Consider the following 20,491-nt stretch of genomic DNA (forward strand, 5'->3'; position numbering starts at 1 on the left):
GGAGTTGGAGCTTGGCAAAACACCCAACACACCAATTATACAATATATAAATAAATTGACAAGTTTTGTTATAATTACTCTAAACTGTCAAACTATGTTTATAGATTATGACATTGTACCGACTAAAAACAGAATACATTATTCTTGTTGTTTTTGCTGCTACCTGCTTAATGTGATATGATTTTATGATATACTTCAATAGACCGTTAAACTTTGTCTGTTGTAATAATTGGTCGAAGCAGCTAATCTTTATGACTATACTGAGGATTATAAGGGCACATCTAATAAATGATTCAAGTAAATAAAATATGCATATCACGTCGATTCATATTAGTTTCCTTCCTTGGAAAAACACTTTTATCGACGAAAAACGACACCGTAAGCGGATTCGCGAGAGGAGTTACGCGGTAAGGCAAGAAAATTTCTTAACATAAATGGTTATTTTTTAAATTTCTCAAATGGTAATGGGAACTTCGTATAGATTTGTTTGTTTATAATTGGTGATTGGTTTGTGTTATACAAAGCGATTTATTCTTGCTCGTTCTCAATTTGACGTCAGAATGATGTCACTCTCACTTGTGTTTCTGTAAAAAAATTGTCGAATTGATCACGTAGCCAATATTCCATTTCAGTACGAATACTGGGCTGAAAAGGTTTCTGTGATCCAATCAAAATAAATTTTGTCGGTCATAATTCTCACTTGACCTTGAGCTGGTGACAAAACACATTTCCTTTGTTATATATGTAAGTATGTGAATATCATATCACAAAAGCTCTCCAAGAGTTTTGTAATCTATGTAACTTTCCCTTTTGCCTCTTAGTTTGAGTTCGAAAGTTTTGTTAGCTTCTCATGTCCTTCTACGGATTAGACTTTATTAAGACTCAACGTTTTTAGTCTGTACTAATAAAACTTCTTTGCTATATTCTTGCTCTTTTATATACTTACTTATTTAAGTGAACATATAATGTACATACAATTTGCTGCAATGCGTTACGCAGTTATAGAGGTATTGTTTAATTAAGCTTACAGTACGATATGAAAATATATATAATAATTAGTTACAGAAACGGTTTTTTAAGCCTTTCGCATCATTCGACTCAATAGGCAGTGAACAAAAACTCTCTCATAGCACCAAAAGCGGAATAGTCCGCGCGAACAAACTCCTACTCTCTCTCTCTTTCTCTCGTATCACCAAAAACGGAATAATCCGCAATAAATAATGTTTTTGTTAAAGTTTGAGAAAAACAAATAATTTTGGTAATCCTGTAACATTCCGACGCAAGGTATTATGGACGCAAGGTATTTTGAGTACATCGTGCATTTCGAACGGTTAAATAATATTTTGCACCGCTCTTCGCTGACTGGCATTCTTAACATTTCTCATTGAAGCCATTAGCAGCGGTTGCAACAGATATCTAGAGTTTCCAAACAACTATCCTCTAGAGCCATTAGTGGGTGTATTAATTTAACATATGGAATTTTCTGGGCGAACTTCCCCCGTATTTAGTACAACATGTGATATTTGTACATTTTTGCAGAAGTGTAAATAATTATTTACCAATCTTTATCAATCTGTATACACATTTTAGCTTTTATGCTTACATCTCTCAAAGTTGTATCAAACAATTGTTAACTCAATTTCACTCATTCCTTGTAGATTAGCTTACCATTTTTCTCACTGTTCGGCATTTTTTCGTTTAATGCTTACGAAGCACTTTTTCTCGACCACTCGATCAATTTGGATCGAATCCATGTGACGTCACTATTTACGTTTGGCAATTTCTTACAGAAATGCTTTTTATTCTTGATAAATTACTACATTCGTATCAAAATTCATAAATGCAACTCTGTATATGTGTGAAGTTGTGAAACTGACATTGAGTGATTTTTATCCCCTCTTCTTTATGTTTATTTTGTTGTTGTACTAATTGCGTTTATCAGCATCTGTAGTAGAATTCCAAGATTTATACTTAGAAAATTATTTGTCTTTTTTGTCACTATTATTGGTAATAAAAACAAACTTGTAAAGGCTAAGTGGGTATATTTATTTTGGAAGCCTATTTAGCAAATTATTCAAGACCAACGGCACGCAACTGAAAAGGTAATAAACAACATAGGTATAATATATGTATATACATTTGTAGGTGATAGACAAAGAGATGGACAGAGGACAAAGGTGTTAGATGTAGGCTGATCAGTTTGTCTAACTTTGGGCCACTATCTGAGATACTAATTTTAACGAAAATATATGTAGTATAACAATTTTTACTAACTTATAAAACAATAAGAATTTTTAATATATTGCAGTTCAATAACTGCGCGTTTCGAAGATGGATATAAGCGAGAGCTTTGAACAACAGCAGCAACAATCTGATAATCTGCAGCAACAACATCAACAATTGCAAATGCAATGTGAACCCGCTTTTCAGCCACAAAATATTGGACCTACAACCACGCCCTTGGCGGTGCCTTTTACGCTACCAGCTACAAATGGCTTCGATCCAACAACGATAAATCCATCATCATCGCCTCCATTTGTGTCATCTGGACAAGCCATACCTCTACCGGCTCCGCCACAAATGAAATCACCGTTAATGGTCCAACCGCCACCACAACCCCAGGGACTGGAACAGCAGCATCGTCCAAGAAATGATATTGATATAGATTCTTTACTACTCCAACAGTTTAGCTGTTTGGGTACAACTGATCATGAGGATTTGGTTAAGCAATTCCAAAGTCTCATGAATAACCAAGTGGATCAAGATGCTGCAAAATTCTATTTAGAAATGAGTAACTGGTAAGGTGCATTTCACAGATAAAATGAATTAAGCACAAAAAAAAAATATTCTAAAGGAATCTGCAAACGGCTGTCGGCTGCTACTTAGACATCCACACTTTTCAAACGCTGCCTTCGATGAAGATTGTCCGTCAATCTCGTCCAAGTGAACATCAGCAGGCGTTTAGGCTACAAAATGATGGCACTATTGACTGGCCGATCGGATGCTACCTAACAGCACCTAGTCAGAAGCAGCGGATTGAAGTTCCTGCTTTAAAGCCAGGAGAAACTTGTGATATTTTAGCCGATATTCCCCCAACTCAGCCAGCGCTTATGTGGAGATTGTGCACACCAAATGGTTGGAATGTGGGAGGTAATACCTATAAACTTTTATTACTAAAAAAAAAGTTATTTTCTTTCGTTTTGTTATGCAGTTTCTTTGTAAATTGTATAGTGTAATGATATTCCACTAACGTAAATTGAAGAAATTTAGCCATATTTATCCCCTATTCATGCAAAATCTTAAGTTCATATTCATTTAAGAGTGGTCAGTTGAAAGGCAAAAATTTTGTCAAACATTGTGAGTGGTATGTTTGAAAAACCGTTAAATTTTCAACTCATCCTATTATTATGTATACATATGTGTGTACATACATTATATATGTTTATTCTCTTATAACTGTGAACTTTGAATATCTATGTGGGTGTTATTGTTTTAGAAGTATAAAATATTTCCTAACAAATTTTTGGGCCTTCAGTTTTGTGAACAAAATGTTTCTATTTATAACCATTGACTCATTCTATTGTATATTATTTACTTATTTTACTTATAGAACCTATATGGATGGTTCCGCCAGGTATGACGGATACACAGGCTGAACTTAGCGACCGCATGTCGCAGCTATTGATGTCGGTGGATTCGTCCAACAGCGACAGTTGTCCACAAGTGAATGTTGTGATATCGGTTAACATGGAATGAAACAAGCGTGTATTGAAGCGAATGAAACGTACGGGAGAGTGTTGATTTACATAATAAATATCCGATTTCTTTGTTTTACATTTTAACGATACTCTTTGTAATATTCGTTAATTTTTCCTTTTTTCCCCCATTCTTATATATAAATACGCATACATATATTTCTTTTACTACATATATTTAAAAAGAAAATTACATTGGTACTAATAAATTTAGAAATGGTTTGAATATTTTATAATGCCTTAGGACAGTAAGAAGATAAAAATTGTAATGATTAAACATTCATCCATATGTATATGAGCGTCTATGTATTCACATACATATAGATGCACATGTGTATATTGTTTTATTACCTTTATTAGTACATGCATACAAATTATTTTACACGCTCAATAGGCATAAGAATGCAACTTACTTAGTTTGAAATTTAATAAAGAGTGAAGTTCATGGAGACAAGACATTTTATTTCAGATCTTAGAACCGCCAGTATATATTTTTTTTAATTTACAAATTTAACAAAATACAATAGTAAACAAATTTTTGTAGTTGTTACGCTGAGGCAAACTGTCCAAGAGAAAAATAAGCCTATCTCCAATATTTTGCAAATTTACACCAGATTCCTATTCTAATAAGCTTTGAAGCCATCAGGGAAGAATAGGTCAATCGGCTCGGAAAATAATATATATTAGTATCTCCTCAGCAATGATAGCGAACAATCTTTGAACATTCGACAGTCGGTTCTACGCTACCGGAACGACCCGAACTTATATCCAGCCAAGGATTGTCACTCCAGCAGCATTCGACAAACATTTATATATAATTTTTATGCTGCTACATTTTTATGCAACATACGCCTTATTTATGCGACTAGCGATTTCTAGTGATACCCGTAACTTTTAAGCTTTAAATTAAGATTCGACTGAGTTGCGTCAGCTACACCACAGCTTACGTCAACTTACAACAATAGGGAACTAAGTTGTATTAGTTTTTTTTACTTTATTAAAATTGTATGGAGGAAAGAATTAATCATGCAGACTACTTTATTAAAATTGTATGGAAGAAAGAATTAATCAAACAGACTTTAAAAATATTCCCGTTTACATACAAATAATAACAAAATAAGATATATAATATTTTTTATTGCCGGTAGATTTTCTTTGCTTTGCTTACATCAGAAAAATTCATTTATTCATTATATATTCATTTATATATTAGAAACCTTTTGACTTTACTGATAATCTTTATTTTCGAATCATAATTTTCATTTTTGTTTTTCGTACCCGACATTGCATGCGTCACACGTCAGTTTGCGTTGAATGAACTGTGTTTTACGCTTTAATTTGGCTTTTCTGACATTTCGCGCAATATGGTAGCCTTATGGTGTGTTTGTTGGGAATTGGCACAATTTTATTGTGCCATGAGTGGCGACAACCAGAGCATATTTACTCCAACCAGTTTATTGTTTTTAATTTTATTTTCTCATTCAATAATTTTTTGCTCTCGTGATAGAGGTTATTGAATTATTGATAAGAACCGAAATTATTTGCTACCGCTAAGACGTGCCCCATTTAAATAAGTAAATTCGAGTGGCTACGGAACAGTGCGTTAGTAGAGCATTAAATTGGCTGATTGCATTTGTACATACACATATGTACATGATTTGTTTGAGGGGATTCATTATGTAAAGTCCGTTTGTGATAAAAAGTAAGTGAAAGTTTTTATTCATTGATAACTGATTGAATTTATAAGTGTGCTGTGGTCAAGGGCGGTAGTCAAAGTTAAATGAATTAGAAATGTCTCATAAAAACTAAGTTTATTCACACACAGTTCTTATTTATATACATTATACGCATCTGCAGTGTTACATACATATATATGTATGTCGATTTTGTAATCAAAATACATAATTGATCAGATGGGGTCACATGCAAAACACAAACAATCAATGCCAATTTGTTATAAAGTTGTTTATATACTCATTGTTAAAATTATGAGAGTGGCGTGAGAGCAGACATACATAGATAATGAGAAAAGAATTTCTATAAAAAAAGAGGGTCAGTTTGAACTAATTATGTGTCTGTGCGTGAAATAGCACTGTGGAGAGACAAAGTAATCAAAGATCTGATTGAATTATTTATGGATAAAATTTGGGTAACCTTTGAAACATTCGCTGAATATTTGCACCACGGCGCGTGACTGTGTTAATGGCATTGCGTAAACTCTAGATTTATGTTTTATGATCTTCGTATAAGCGAAATAGGTAATACTTAATCGCACGATAGGACAGCAATCTTCTGCCTTGCTGTGATTGTATGTCTAAAGTGAATAAGATAGCAATTATAAGTAGAGTTTTACTAAAAAAGCAATAACGACTCCAAATATCTCTGCATGTGTGTATTTAGTGTAAAGCTCAAAGTCTGTACAGGCTAAATTAACCTCGCGGAAGGCAATCTACATAGAGCGATTGCATATCTGCATGCAGACTAAACTTATGTGCAAACATATACAAAGGTGTACACGCACATGCATTAAGTATATATATATACATAAGTGTACATTACTGCAGGCGAGAAAATGCAGTTTTGTTTTTTATTTTTTATTTTTTAATTAAAAAGTGACAAAACTGTTTGTTTAAAATAATACTAAGGCTTAGTGTAAACATATTCATTAAAAATTATTATTCATAAAAAAAAAAAATAATAATTCATAAACAGCCACAAAAAACGAACATAAAGTGTCTTATCTAATCGAATGTAATCTGGTTTATAATTTACTATGCCTATTTGATCATAATGATTTGATGAAACGTGGTTTTGTTATCAATCTTTTTGTTTGAATTTATATTGGCTGCTTCTTTTATAACAATACCTCGTCATTCTCAAAGAGGTAGGCCAAGACTTTGCGTAATTAATTTTTTATAATTTTGCTAGGCCTTGGAAACTTCGAAACAAATTTTGTAATAATATTAAAACCTCGAGACATTAAATTCCTTTAAGAAATTTTAATGATTATTAATGATCGAAGAGAGCCGCATTTGAAACATTTCAATAGAATATATTTATCTTAATAATTAAATAATTTTGCGCGCATTCTGTACCTTAACTAAAATAATTCTCATTTTCCACAAAAAGCAATCTCATGGAAAAAATGTGCTAATTCAGTTTTAAAATTTAACTTTTCTTCTTTAAAACCCTCATTACAGAAAAAGTTATAACTAAAGTCTCACGATGCAAAACCAGACTCAGAATACATCGGCTGCAGAGCCACCTCCTTCGTCACCACCACCAGCGCCAGCCTCTACACGCAATCAACTACGTCCTGTCAAATATGATTATGCAGATTCATTCGCTTGTACTTATGTGGTGTCAGTAGTAGCTGCCTCCATAGCCGAGCTAGCCACATATCCTCTGGATTTAACCAAAACACGTTTGCAGATTCAGGGCGAAGCAGCGGCCGTCGATTTAAAGTCGAATAAAAGCTTGAATCCCAAGGTGATTATACGAAACTTATTTGCCAATACATATGTATGTATGTATGTATGTATGTATGTATGTATATGACTATGTGTTTTGTTTATTATAATATTTATTTATTTTAGACTTACATATGTACACACATACATATGTATTTTCATGTTGTTTAAGTCAAAGTAAACCAGTAGAACCCAACTAATAATCCATCCATCCCTTCGCAACATTTAATAATTTTAATTATGTTCCCGGCACCATTAGCAAGATAATGTTTTATTCATTCGTTACTATTTGTTTGTTCGTAATGTCTAATTGCCACCTGGGGTGCAGGGTATTCATTCTACTCCTCTAACTCTCCTTCTCTCTCCCTGATTCTATGGTGATGTCAATGGGCCAAAGCAGTATCGTGGTATGATTGCGACTGCCTTCGGTATCGTCAGGGAGGAGGGGACAATGAAACTGTGGCAAGGTGTTACGCCCGCACTGTACCGACATGTCGTCTATAGGTAATAATAATCTTGATTGTTTTTTAACGAATTCCTCAATTTTAAAAGTAAATATTTCGCAGCGGCGTACGCATATGTAGCTATGACTTTTTGCGTCGCAAGTTGGGCAACGATGAGAACGGCATTATCACGTTGCCACTGTGGAAATCTGCCCTTTGTGGTGTATCAGCAGGTGCAGTGGCACAATGGTTAGCCTCGCCAGCTGATCTCGTAAAGGTACAAATTCAAATGGAAGGCAAACGCCGATTAATGGGCGAACCTGCGCGCGTCCATGGCGCGGTGCATGCTTTCAAAGATATTGTACGCCGTGGCGGCATAGCCGGCCTGTGGAAAGGTAGCATACCGAATGTGCAACGCGCTGCACTTGTTAATCTTGGTGATCTCACAACATATGACACTATTAAGCGAATGATTATGATCAAATTAAATATGCCTGACTGCCATACTGTGCATGTGCTCTCCTCAATTTGTGCTGGGTTTGTGGCAGCGATAATGGGCACTCCAGCAGATGTGGTAAAGACAAGAATAATGAATCAACCGACGGACGATAAGGGCAGGTGAGTGCTGTTATGAAAATATCATATTTTCTAGGTACTTCCTTAAGAATTTCTGTAGAAATACGATGAGTACAGTTAATGGGTTATATACAGTTAGAAGGCCGAAAAAAGCGAATTTTTCAGAATTTTTTCTGAGAAAACTTTTAAATTTATTGATCTAAACATTTGTACACATATTATGTTATCTTTTAACTGTATTTTAAGACTCTTTTATTTGGAAAGGAGCTACAGCTGATCTCCGGGAGCTCCTCTCAAAAACCACGTTTTGCGGTGACCACTATATCTCTGAACAGAATCCTCTGAAATTAAAAAACCAGATTTCGTTAAAGTAATGTTAAATCTAGTAATTAATCGAAGGAATAAACAAAAAAAAATTGACAAAATGACAAAAAAAAATCGATTTTTGACCAAAATTTCGGCCTTAAATTGTTTATAAAAAAAATATTTATCGGTGAGCAAAAATCTTCGCCTAATTACTAAAAAATAATATATATATAAGAAGCTTGAGTTAAAATTTGAGACTAATCGGTTTAGCTGTTTTCGAGTAATGTTGGTCACCGACTTTGAAATCATCATTTTGAGAAAACGCGTTTAATGTTTGAAAAGTACTTTCAAGCACTCTGAAACGCCTTTTCAAATTTGCGTGTAAGCTCGAAAATATTCACGGTAACGATATTAAATTTTCTGTTTGTATTCTTAAATATATGTTTTATGCATTAAGAAAAAAATTAAATAAAAAAAATTGATTTTTTGCAAATTCTAACTGTGTATATCCCCTTAATTTAGCGTTTGATAATTCTTTTGCATTATTAAATATTTATTTTAATTAAAAAAGTTGATCAATTTGGGTCGATATTTAATTATTCCGCTAAATTTGATCCGAAACGGTAACTGCGTTGCTATATTGCATTACTCCACTTGATCTAGAATTTTAAGCTTCTTTAGTGTCAATAGTAATTATTTGCAATACAAATTTTCTAAGTATTAGCACTTTACTTATTGTATTTGCTTTTTCTTTTCAGAGGATTACTCTATAAAGGTTCTGTAGATTGCCTACGCCAAACAGTGAATAGGGAAGGATTTAGTGCACTTTATAAGGGCTTCTTGCCGTGCTGGATACGTATGGCACCATGGTCTCTAACGTTCTGGCTGTCGTTTGAGCAGATTCGTAGCATGATCGGTGCTTCTGGTTACTAGTTATTTTTGTGGAACCTTAGTGTACTCATATAAAGTGTTTTATAGGCGTGGCAGGCGTTATTGCAAGCATTCAAGCTTTTCTCAAGTGATCGGAATAGTAAAACGTTCTTACAATTGTTAATTTCAGTTAAATACGTTTACCCCATACTAAGTACGAAAATGCAATTTGATATATTCTCTCTGTGCACATTTATTATATGTATATTAGATAGCTAACAATATTGCATCTATTTTTTTATACGCATGCATTCAGCTGGAAAATTGAAATGTTTGTAAAAATGTGAACAACTCATTGCAAACGACGTCAAGTGTAACAACCAATAAACCCCGGTCGGGCAGCAGCAACGATAAGATTAACAATTATTTTTAGTGTACAAATGTACGTAGACTGTTAAAAAGCTATTTTATATGCATATGTACGTATTTTGGTCCTTTATGGATAAGGCAGGATTTGTGTATTTATTGATTACTTCGTACATACATTATAAAAAGTTAAAATTGAACTAAATTATTTGAAGCCTTATACGCTGCACTGCAGAGCTATATTTAAGTAATTCAGGTGACAATATCATATTGTACAATGTAAATAAAAATAAATAAGTTTTTTACGTACGTATTAATATCAACAAGCCCTTTGTTTTACTAAATAAATAATTATTTAAAATAAATGTTTTACATTTCAGTCCCTTTTCCGTACACCACCGCATTTCATCACTGAAATTCATTAGAATGATTTACTTATCTTATCTTGCTATAACAGTGCCACTAACAATGCAAAGGTCAGGCCATTATTCATCAAATCAACACTAAAGGAATAATGATACTGCCACAAGTGATTTATTTCTTTTACATATTGTTTTCGTTGGTTAACGACTAGAAAATATTAACGTCTGCTATTCTAAGCCCAATGCCCAGTTAATGCCTTGTACTATGAAGAAAATGAGCGGTTGCCAAGCTACCAGCCATCTAATCCAATCGAGTAAACGTCCATAAAGTACGTGCGGTCGTTCCCAACTAGAATTTAAGCGCAAAAAGAGAGGTAAGAATCAACAGCATGGTTTTCGTATCAGGATAAACTTACGGATTGCAAAACATTTTCTTGAGATCAACCTTTTCTTTGCAATATGGACAAGTCTGCTTTTTACCAACAATACACCAACCTCGAATGCAGAATTCGTGAAATACATGATTACAAGACAATTTGTATGTATTTTCGAAGAGACCCTCCTCCTTTTCGTTAACCAAAAGCTGGTTTCCGCAAATTGCGCATACATTATCGTCTAGGTGACGGGTTGGGATGCCTTGTGGAGTATAATACTGTAAATATAATTTAAAACCTAGTTTATGAAAGAATTAAATTGTAGAAAAATATATAGTATGTCAATACCCCAATATGTACCGCCATCTTTTCTGAACATATTTCTGATATGTCACGCCCTAATACACCGATATAAAGGCCATAGAACACACACATCAGTCCTGCATCCATCCAAACATTCGGTGCTTGACTGAATATAAAATTAAACCCCAAAAATGTAGCCATCATCACAAGGTAACCACCAATACCCAAACAATAGCTGATTTGGTAAATTAGTAAGAACCATTTGTAGACTAATCTGAAATATGCACAAAGATTATAGTCAACCGTGTACACTTTACTTCAATTAAGCTCACCTTGGAGTAGTGCGCTGTATCGGCTTGCTTACAGCTTTTCGAATAACAAATGCAGTTAAACACGAAAATATCGCCCAGATGATAACAAATCGTATAAAACTATAAAATATTGATATCACTAGCGGTATTATCCACATCGCAAGCAGTGTAATGGCCTACAATTTATTGTAAAATATTATTTCACATGCAAGTAATATGTGAAGAATGTCAAAAATACCGAGTAGGATTTGTAATGTCGCTTCTTCCATTCCACCAATATCACCTGTGCCACAATTAGAGTTATGAATAGAATAAGCACCATTTCAGAATGCATAGCCTCGTGACCCTTGTGCTTTTCGTGCATCAGTTGATGTTCGGCGCGCATACGTTCCTCCGGTGTCATTTCGTCCAAAGACTGTAAGTAAATCAATTTTAGATTGCAAACATGATCCAGATTCTCAAATGGGTACACGCACCTTATTCCAGGCGACAGGAGCATGCAACGCCGGAACATCCATTTTTTGTTTATTTTGCTTTACTATTCTATACGTGAACTAAACTAATGGCTTTTTTTTATTAATTAGTAAACATTTATGTGGCTTTTGTTAAAAAAAAACTGGTCCTTAACGTGCCACGAACTACAAAAACAGATAATATGCGAGTATTATTCACAAAGAAGGAAGAAACCGAGGTATTCACAATAGGGACAGTGGTTACAGTGTTTTATTACATATATTCTGAGGACAATTTCCGCCATGGTTTTAAGGTTTAGTAGATATGATTTCGACTTTAATAATTGAAATTCGATTTTTAAAATTTAGAGGATGCTCTTACCGGTCCACTACCAATAATTAATAATAATCCATGTAATTAATATATTTTTCTGTGCTTTCCGGAAATTCGAGTTTAAACAAGAACAAAATACTATGTATGCCGTCGTTCCTACGACAGTCGGTTCTACGTTATCTGAACGACCCGTATTTATATCCGGCCAAGGGCTGTGACTCCAGCAGCATTTCCCGTGCATTTATGGGGAATGTTTATGCTGTTACAACAACAACAACTATGTATGCCGAAAATGTATGTTTCGAAAAATAACACTACTCATTTGAGTATTGAATTGTTGCGTGCGTTTCTAGCGCTTAAAAACTTTTAGCTATAGCTAAAAGCGCTGACAGCCATAGCACCAGGAGCGCTTGGTACATAGCTCTAACCTCCAAGTCTATGGAAGAGAAGAATACGCCCTAGTCGTTCCATTTTCCGTTATCTTCTTTGGTTCAAGTTTGTCAGACAAATGATTCCCTTGAGGTATCAAAAGCTGTACAATATTTTTTTCTTAGTCATTTTCGTACACGGCTTCATCACTTATATTACTCATTTTTCTAGTGGTAGCTCTTACGTTTATTTATTATTTTAACTAAAACGCGTTCATTGTAATAAATGTATTTTATTTTAGAATTTCACGCAAATGTTTAGGTCCTTGTCTACAATTAGTGTATGCTAGTTTGACATTTCTTCTGTTTATAGTGTTGAAGTATGGAGTCAAAGCGAGCTCCTGCAAGGTGAGTTCGCTTGAGTAGCTGATTCGTTTTTTCTTGCGATTTGCTAGTTTGTCAGTCCTGCTTCTTTGTTGTTGCCTTTTTTTACATTCTTATTGAAATTTTAACAATGAAATTACCAAACTGCAAACACAAAATGCATGCAATGTTGTTGCTGCTATAGGGAAGTCATTTTGTATGAATTCGCTGTATGTGGAATCTTCCTTTTCATCATTTTGGGTTGTCTATTACACATGTTTTGGAAAAGATTTTGTCAGTTTTTTGTACGTATCAAAAACACTGTGCGAGAAATTCTTCCCCAGTGGTGCCAGGTGGAGGACTTCGCACGATTTTGCGGTTTTTTTTTCAAACAAATGGAGAACTGATTTTTTCGGACCGGGGATGTAGGGACTTAATGGGGATTTTAGTTTGGCCTAAAATTGAAATTAGAATGCATCTATTTTCCTGGCTGCTCTTAAAAATATGTTCAATATGTTCAATGGTGTGGTGGAGATAGAAAATTTCCAGTTTTCGTTTACAAAATTACAAGCTACTGTTTCTTTTGTGTGGCATCACTGATAAAAGTTATAAAAAATAACATTTTTATATCTCACCGGGAAACGCCATCTATGGCATTGGGATTATAAATAATAAATAATAAATCTTGGCCGTAGATAACTTCTTGGTTGTTCACTTATTTTAGAGGAGTCAGAATGCCGCGTCAACTTTGGGGTAAATTGAAGGAGACGTCAAAAACAGAGAATGAATCTGAAAAAATGGTTCCAGTTGCAGCAAAACGCGCAAAGCTAGAAGAAATGCGAGAGAAATTGCCGTCCTCCGTTAAGAAAAGGTAAATTTTAGTTTGCTGGCGAACTAATAAAAAACGGATTTTCCTTTAGTAGTGTGCAATTAAAAGTTAAAAATCCACTAGTGACACAGACTATAGAAGTAATGAAGCAGACAGAAATGTTGCAATCACTTATTGATACATATTCCAACAAATCGGTAACGTATTACTTTGGTTAGCTTCAATGCTAGTATTAATATTTTATTTTCGCAGGGTACTTCGAACTACTTGCTGAATCCTTGTCAGATGATACCTGAAGTTGATTTCCCACCCGAAAATGCCACTGATTTTATCAACGATGATAAATTTGCAAAACCAATATGGTTTATACCACCAATTGAAACGCAGTTTGCTCGAGGTGTACCACAGTCTTATCCTGAAATCAATCCCGAGATTTGCCGCGCTGCATTGCGGAAAGCGGTTTGCGGACAGCTTCGTGTTTCTGGCTTCACTGATATATCAGAATCTGCACTAGTTCTGTTTGCCGATGCAGCACAAGAGTTTATGCGCAACTTCATGCTGCGGATTCGTGAAGTGCATGCCAATAATCCACAGACTGAAATTCAAAATGAAGTAGAAGTGAAGAGTCTCGAAAAAGCATACTACTCATTGGCTAATGCGTCATTGACTCAAGTCCATAACTATTTTAAGCATCAGTTGGTGGCACGTAACCGCAGTGAAATCGCTGAATTTAATGGTGTATTGCAGGAATATGACAAATTAATGAAAGAGAGTCAGAGTATGCAAAAGGAAGAATTCCAAGGTGATTTTTTGAATATACTTGAAATGCCTGCGTCGAATGAACCCAATGTCAGTATTCTGAGCAGCGGTATGGATATGACGAGCGCAAGTTCCGCCAGCTCGCAAAGTGGTGCTGGAATGTTGAGTATGCTTGAAGGACAATCTCACATGTCGGTGCAGAGTGCAAGGTATGTTATTTGAACAAAAAAAAATTATAATTATGTATTTACATACGTTTTTATTCATTTGCTCTAGTAATTATAAAGATGTACTTCGGACTAAACATTCAGATGTTACCTCATCAGGACAAGATAATAGTGCAAATGTTAACACATATACAACAGAAACTTTTCTGCATTAAAGGTACAAAATTTAATAAAAAAATTAATAAATAATTTTACGTTATTAGAAGCTTTTCTACAACCGTGTTGCCATTAAATGCAACACTCAATAGAAGCCACAATTCGGTTTATTGTGCGATTCACCTGGAAATAATATTCCTTTTTTGCTTAATTTTTGATTCATTCCAATGATTTTTTTGGCGCAGCTTTGTAAATTCATTTTCTTCGGGGTTTAAGTGGAGTTTGCCATTGGCATCACATTTGTAGGAAAACAACTTGTCATTTCTTTCACGTTTTGGTGCCCAGCCTGCTGTGAGCTTGCCGCTGAGAATGTCTTCGGCTGATACAGATGCCATATCATAGAGATCTTCTTGTTTCTCCTTTTTTTCATGATCATCCAGTTTCTTTCTTTTTATAACAGGTCTTTTTGTTGGACCATTTGATTCGAATTCGAATTCTTCATAGGGCTTTACATAGCACCCTGCACCTGTGAAGAGTATAACACGGCTTTTCCGTGTTTTTTGAACACTTGTTGGAGTTTCCAAATCTCCAAATTCTACAGAATTTGCGATTAGTTCCGAAAGTTTTTTGCCAATATGTTTCTTTACTGCTTCTGTTGTGATGAAATCTGCATCAGTTTTCCCCTCCTCCTCCAGTAAATAGCGGTTGGATGGTAGAACTATAAAAAATAGTATAAAAGCATAAATAAAGGAAAGGGTTTATATCCTAGTGCAATAACCTTTTTGTTCAGACGCGGTATCAGCCACGTTATCAGTTAGATTCTCCTTTATGGGACCCCGCTCCTCTAGGGAAGGCTGAAACATAGCGTTTGTGAGTAATGTGGTATCAGCTGCTTCCAGAAATTGGCGCATTTGTTCATTATCCTCATCATCAGAGTCACTAGATGTCGAATCATTGGGTTTTCGCTGCATATTTTTATAAATAATACTAGTTTACATTTACAAAAGTTGTTACATCCCTATACACATTTATTTATGTCCGTACAAATTCACAATCATCAGCCGGTAAACAGCTGTTTTCCTTCTCATTCACAATTTGTTGACATTTCATATGCAAGAGACTGCCAGAAATATTACGTTTTTTATATTAAAAATGCAACATTACGGTATAAAGAATACAGAAGCAGGTGCCATCCGAAAACACCTACTTTTTTCCTAATTTTTAATGTCGATTATGTCAGTACAACAAATAAACCAACATCCAAGCTATGGAAACTGTCAACTACACGAAATTATATATACACATACATACTTTTTTGCCACAGCGTCACCAGAATAAAAAAATAAGACTGTATTTGGATGATAATGAAAATATCTGTATTTGGAGGTGCTTTGACAATTTAACACACGTCACTTAATTTTTATTAGTTTGTTTAATCTAAAATCGCAAATCTTTGTGTATACCCATCCACTGGATAATTACAAACAAGTAACTTCTCTTCCTTTTGTTTGTTTATTTAGAGAAATTACGTCATCAATTGTTAATACTAAAGTAGCGTTACCAATAAACGCCCCAAACAGTAGGCACCAAGGAAATATAACGCCAAAAAGTAGGCACCTAAAATATATTTCCTACAAGTTTGCACCAACAAACAAGCGCCAAAAAGTAGGCAGTGTTATTTTTCACTAGAAATTATCAACCACAAGGAAAAACTCAGGAAAAATAGCCAAAAGTGTATCTAAGATACATATATATAAGGTATAGCTGTCTGTCTCCTTTTCCTCTATGTGATATATTTTTCTCTCTCGCGGAACGAAAATGCTCAAAACGTTGCATGGCCTTGAAATTTTACTCTTCATTCTTGCTCGTTCATCGACGCCTAAGAAGTTTCACTTCAAAAAAATTTTATCGGTGAGGAAAAATCTTAGATTAATTACAAAAAATATATTTAAAAACTCGTGTTAAAATTTGAGACTAATCGGTTTTACCGTTTTCGAGTAATGTTGGTCAGCGGCTTTGAAAACACCATTTTGAGAAATACGCGTTTAAAGTTTGCCTTGTACTTTCAAGCAACTTTGAAAATATTCAACAGAACGATATTAAATTTTCTGTGTGCATTCTTAAATATATGTACATTAAAAAAAAAATAAAAAATTATATTGAACTCGACCTGTTTTTTTTCTTTTCAATTAAAAAATTTATTTATTTTATTTTATTTTATAAAGGTTTACATAACAATAAAATTATTATACAAACTGAAAGTAGTGCAGCGCTAGCATCGGAGGCTTTCGGCTGGAATTAAAAAAATTATACTTTTCTCAACACATGGTAGCATGAATTTTCACAATCTGTTTTAAAGTCAGCTGGTGAAATGACAAAGGTGCTATCTTCTTTATCCATGTTTCCATCATTCTTGTTCTTTATCATATCATGATTTGATCTGCTTTCAACAGTGAAATAGTCAATGTAAAAATAACAAAATACGAACTGCGAAAAACGCTTAAATTGTATCCAGTATCCACATTAAATTATAAGTATGATGGAGGTATGTGGTATCACAGTGATTGATATGATTTTCAACTATTGACCTTTGGTGTTTACAGGACGAGTTGGTACCCCGTCTACCAGTTAATAGTAAAAGTATTGACTTTCAGAACTGGCACATAAGCTACCTCAAATCGCACATACTTAAAAGCATTTGCATAAAAGGCCAAGATGGCAATTGCAATCAAGGTGATGATGAGTGTTGTGAGTTGTGCACATATCGCTACGCACTTGAGTTGCCGCACTTGCCCGATATGGTTTTTCACAAGAATAAGTTAATACTAAAGCACAAAGATGGTGCTATATTGGAGTTTCTACCAATGGACGCACTGCGCTTAGTGGAGAACGGAAAGCATTCTCTACAAGTGGCCTGTGCGCAGGAATGGAAGGAGAGCAGACCTGAATGTCATATGGAAGAAAAATTCAAGCCGTTTGACTGGACTTTTACAACCACTTATCAGGGAACAATGAACGATAAATTTCGGGTGGAGGATTCAGATCAGGAATTGAACAGATGTAAATTGATGCAACGCGAAAAGATACTATTTTATCATGACCTCACGCTGTTCGAAGATGAGCTGCATGACAACGGAATCTCATCGTGTTCAGTGAAAATTGTATGCATCCAATTTCGTATTTTTAACGAATAATTAAATTTGTATTGTTAACTTTTTAGCGAGTGATGCCGTCGGGTTTCTTTGTACTGCTCAGGCATTTCCTCCGAGTCGATAATGTGTTACTTAAAATGCACGACACTCGTTTCCATTTCGAAATTGAGAACAGTTATATATTCAAGGAGTACACACAACGTGAGGCTACATATAGCGAGCTTAAAAACGTTAGTATTTTTTTAAACATATTTTCTGTCCAAAATGTTTAATGTTGATTCCTTGCAGGCACCACCGCCATTTTTCACAGTACCCAATGATATAGAAAACTATATACCGATCAAAGAAAGGAAAACATATAAATTATATTTCAAGTAAAGAGTTTTTACACAAATATAACAATCGACTACAAGAATAAAGGATTAAGGACTAATACCCCGTTTAAAATTAAATCAAGTATTATTTTGAAGTAAATAATATAAATAAAAATTAATTTCCGCATGTAAGTATAAGAACGGCTCGACCGATTTGACTCTTTTTTTTTATGTTTGGAATCGTCAAGACAAGGTTTGTATGAAAACGGATACCCCTATGTATAATTCCATTTGGGCATTTGTATGACAGGCAGTAAGGACGATTAAGGAAGAATCATCCTCGATGCACCTAATTGGAGTGGCGAAATTTTCCTAATTGTATTAAACCAAAGTGCAACGTTGCAAAAAATCAGCAATGGCAAGAGTAAAATAGTAGTGCAATTGGTGATAATCACGTTGCGCAACCTAAAGCAACCAGTACTATGCAATAGAACAAGACTCGAAGAATGATAGCAAGACAAATAAAAGTGGATTCGTTTTCAACGATGAAATACAAGATCATAGATGACACACGATTACGCAGATTGAAGTGAAAGGCCGTAGTTATACCAGAGAACGTAAATTGATTGACGTATGAATTTACGTTCTCTGGTTATACTGCATTTTAGTTTGGCGAACACCGTGCAATTGGTGTTGCGCCGAACACGGAGAGAGAGAGAGAGAGTTAAACAAACGCAAAATTGGTGCTGCCATACATAAAAATTATTGAAGATCACATCAGAGACCAAAAGGCAGAAAAGTAAGTATGGTAATCCAGCGCGTCTACGGTTTTCAAGCTCCAATAAAGTTTCAATAATGGTTACGACTTTATCAAATTTTTGTGGTCTTAAGTCCAAAGTATTACCTTTTTCATATTCTTTTATCATCATACACATGAGCTGTATCCATTTTTAACGCTTTTTGAAATTAGAACGATTAGTACACACGGTGTACAGAATAAAGAAGGTAGCACCTTCTGACAGCCGCCAATTTATTTTAGACGATTTTGACAACTGTTGAATAAATAAGCAAAAAAGAAGCGAAGTTGGAATGGTTTGGTAATATTTGTGATTATAAGATTTTTAACTTTTAAATTAAGCAAAATAATAGAAGTGAATTGCCGCGTCTTAAGCCTCCAAATGTAGTTTTTCTTGCATTTGTGCTCGTGACCAAGAATGATAGAATAAGATATTGCGCTTTCCGAACTCAGTGTGTCGTCAGGCGCCGAGAGTATACAAACAAAAGGAAGGGGAATTACTGGTTTATAGCAAGAAAATGTGTGTGTATATGTGACTATTTGGCTTTATGTGTGAGTATACATTTTCTTGCGTTTGACAGTTTGATTACAAGGTTTGGTCACTCGATTGGGAGAGTAACCTTGGCTGCTACGTCATAAAGGAATTGACAGCTCATTTCACATGTATTCATGTTGTTGTAGTTGTTCAGACGGCAACGAATTGTGTCTATTTTGACGTAGTAAGAGCTCTGTTAACCAAGACTTTGATTTTACTTAGTTTTCGTAGAAACTTAAGATTGTTAGTCAGTATATCATCCTGATTGCACCAGTCATATTCGTTTTTCAGGCTTACAATGTTTTTCTTTTGTTTGCTTCTTTACATTTATATGACAATCAATTCTGTATGACATATTTTGAGGAATTTTATTCAAAATAGGTAAAGAATTATTTGGAAGCATGAATCTCTCACGGCTCCCAATTTACGTAAGATACATAACTTAGGAATCTAAAACCTCCAGCTCTCTACGTGTTTTAAGTTAAGTTGAGTTTAGGCTAAGAAACGAGTGATGCTATGCAAAACTATGTATTATAATTATGTCAAATTCTTGGCTAACAGAGCTGTAACTCTCTGCTAACAGAGCTTTAAAATGTACAACGGCTGCTTTAATTTTTTCGTATATGACCAACAAACAAACCGCTGTCATATCCTTTATTACGTCACAAAATCAGCTGATTACTATACCGCGTATAACCATCCTTCACCAAACAGAGAAGATAAATTTCGTGTTCGACGAACAATTGCCCGCCAGTATATCCCTGACCCGAAAATGAGGTGGGATAATTATAAATGAGGTGTGTAAGAGAACTAAGAGAAAGTGCCAAGTTTTCACAAAAATGTAAGTAAATCTTTATAATTACGTCAGCTCAACAGGTGATTCTATTAAATTTACTGACAATCGAGTATGAATGATGTACTTCCCCTTGATTTCAGTTTAAGGTTAAGAAATAAACTACCAGTCGTTGGAAAAAAAGTGGAGTTATCGTGCAGCTATGCAGCTCGAAAGTCGTTTTGCCTTCGTACCGCTAAACAAAAATACATGTAGTTTACCACCAAGCGTAGCAATGGACTAGTTGGACCACTCATCTAACACCCCTTTCACTCTGGACCTAACCTGTCGAAGCAGC

General features: G+C 34.7%; 6 protein-coding genes across 11 annotated transcripts; 4 read left to right on the top strand and 2 right to left on the bottom strand.

The window, feature by feature from the left end:
• Window positions 1-1,914: 1,914 nt before the first annotated feature.
• LOC129239711 (protein ILRUN) lies at window positions 1,915-4,215 on the top strand. Of its 3 annotated transcripts, none has more exons than XM_054875465.1 (4): window positions 1,915-2,102; window positions 2,290-2,798; window positions 2,855-3,150; window positions 3,611-4,215. In XM_054875465.1, exons 2-4 carry the CDS (start codon window positions 2,332-2,334, stop codon window positions 3,754-3,756), a joined length of 909 nt encoding a protein of 302 aa, XP_054731440.1. In that variant the 5' UTR covers window positions 1,915-2,102; window positions 2,290-2,331; the 3' UTR covers window positions 3,757-4,215. The 3 variants fall into 3 exon arrangements, with proteins under 3 accessions (XP_054731440.1, XP_054731439.1, XP_054731441.1); XM_054875464.1 differs by having other exon boundaries at window positions 2,309-2,798; XM_054875466.1 differs by lacking the exon at window positions 1,915-2,102 and adding an exon at window positions 2,186-2,251 and having other exon boundaries at window positions 2,309-2,798.
• Window positions 4,216-5,157: 942 nt separating this feature from the next.
• Window positions 5,158-10,112, top strand: LOC129237747 (mitochondrial uncoupling protein 4). 3 transcript variants are annotated; one of them, XR_008581771.1, is made up of 7 exons: window positions 5,158-5,457; window positions 6,956-7,244; window positions 7,626-7,729; window positions 7,792-8,286; window positions 9,309-9,466; window positions 9,529-9,634; window positions 9,737-10,112. XR_008581771.1 is itself a non-coding variant. In XM_054872668.1 (6 exons), the coding sequence occupies exons 2-6, from the start codon at window positions 6,981-6,983 to the stop codon at window positions 9,570-9,572; spliced, it is 1,065 nt and encodes a 354-aa protein (XP_054728643.1). In that variant the 5' UTR covers window positions 5,158-5,457; window positions 6,956-6,980; the 3' UTR covers window positions 9,573-10,112. The 3 variants fall into 3 exon arrangements, 2 of the variants coding, with proteins under 2 accessions (XP_054728643.1, XP_054728644.1); XM_054872668.1 differs by having other exon boundaries at window positions 9,529-10,112; XM_054872669.1 differs by having other exon boundaries at window positions 9,309-10,112.
• A 186-nt stretch (window positions 10,113-10,298) lies between these two features.
• Window positions 10,299-11,786, bottom strand: LOC129237748 (E3 ubiquitin ligase Rnf121). Its single transcript, XM_054872670.1, has 6 exons — window positions 11,613-11,786; window positions 11,375-11,551; window positions 11,158-11,312; window positions 10,871-11,099; window positions 10,565-10,800; window positions 10,299-10,497 (listed from the first exon to the last, which is right to left on the bottom strand). Exons 1-6 carry the CDS (start codon window positions 11,652-11,654, stop codon window positions 10,377-10,379), a joined length of 960 nt encoding a protein of 319 aa, XP_054728645.1. The 5' UTR covers window positions 11,655-11,786; the 3' UTR covers window positions 10,299-10,376.
• A 1,478-nt stretch (window positions 11,787-13,264) lies between these two features.
• On the top strand, window positions 13,265-14,725 carry LOC129239157 (uncharacterized). Of its 2 annotated transcripts, none has more exons than XM_054874488.1 (4): window positions 13,265-13,524; window positions 13,574-13,679; window positions 13,735-14,450; window positions 14,518-14,725. In XM_054874488.1, the coding sequence occupies exons 1-4, from the start codon at window positions 13,388-13,390 to the stop codon at window positions 14,621-14,623; spliced, it is 1,065 nt and encodes a 354-aa protein (XP_054730463.1). In that variant the 5' UTR covers window positions 13,265-13,387; the 3' UTR covers window positions 14,624-14,725. The 2 variants fall into 2 exon arrangements, with proteins under 2 accessions (XP_054730463.1, XP_054730464.1); XM_054874489.1 differs by having other exon boundaries at window positions 13,577-13,679.
• Window positions 14,481-15,787, bottom strand: LOC129239158 (uncharacterized). The gene is made up of 2 exons (XM_054874490.1): window positions 15,343-15,787; window positions 14,481-15,282 (listed from the first exon to the last, which is right to left on the bottom strand). Exons 1-2 carry the CDS (start codon window positions 15,533-15,535, stop codon window positions 14,744-14,746), a joined length of 732 nt encoding a protein of 243 aa, XP_054730465.1. The 5' UTR covers window positions 15,536-15,787; the 3' UTR covers window positions 14,481-14,743.
• Window positions 15,788-16,818: 1,031 nt separating this feature from the next.
• Window positions 16,819-18,168, top strand: LOC129238720 (TIP41-like protein). The gene is made up of 5 exons (XM_054873854.1): window positions 16,819-16,944; window positions 17,018-17,109; window positions 17,168-17,725; window positions 17,785-17,946; window positions 18,005-18,168. Exons 2-5 carry the CDS (start codon window positions 17,101-17,103, stop codon window positions 18,092-18,094), a joined length of 819 nt encoding a protein of 272 aa, XP_054729829.1. The 5' UTR covers window positions 16,819-16,944; window positions 17,018-17,100; the 3' UTR covers window positions 18,095-18,168.
• The last annotated feature ends 2,323 nt before the right edge of the window (window positions 18,169-20,491 follow it).

Source organism: Anastrepha obliqua, chromosome 2, assembly GCF_027943255.1.
Source record: "Anastrepha obliqua isolate idAnaObli1 chromosome 2, idAnaObli1_1.0, whole genome shotgun sequence".
In the NCBI taxonomy this organism is placed as follows: Eukaryota; Metazoa; Arthropoda; class Insecta; order Diptera; family Tephritidae; genus Anastrepha; species Anastrepha obliqua.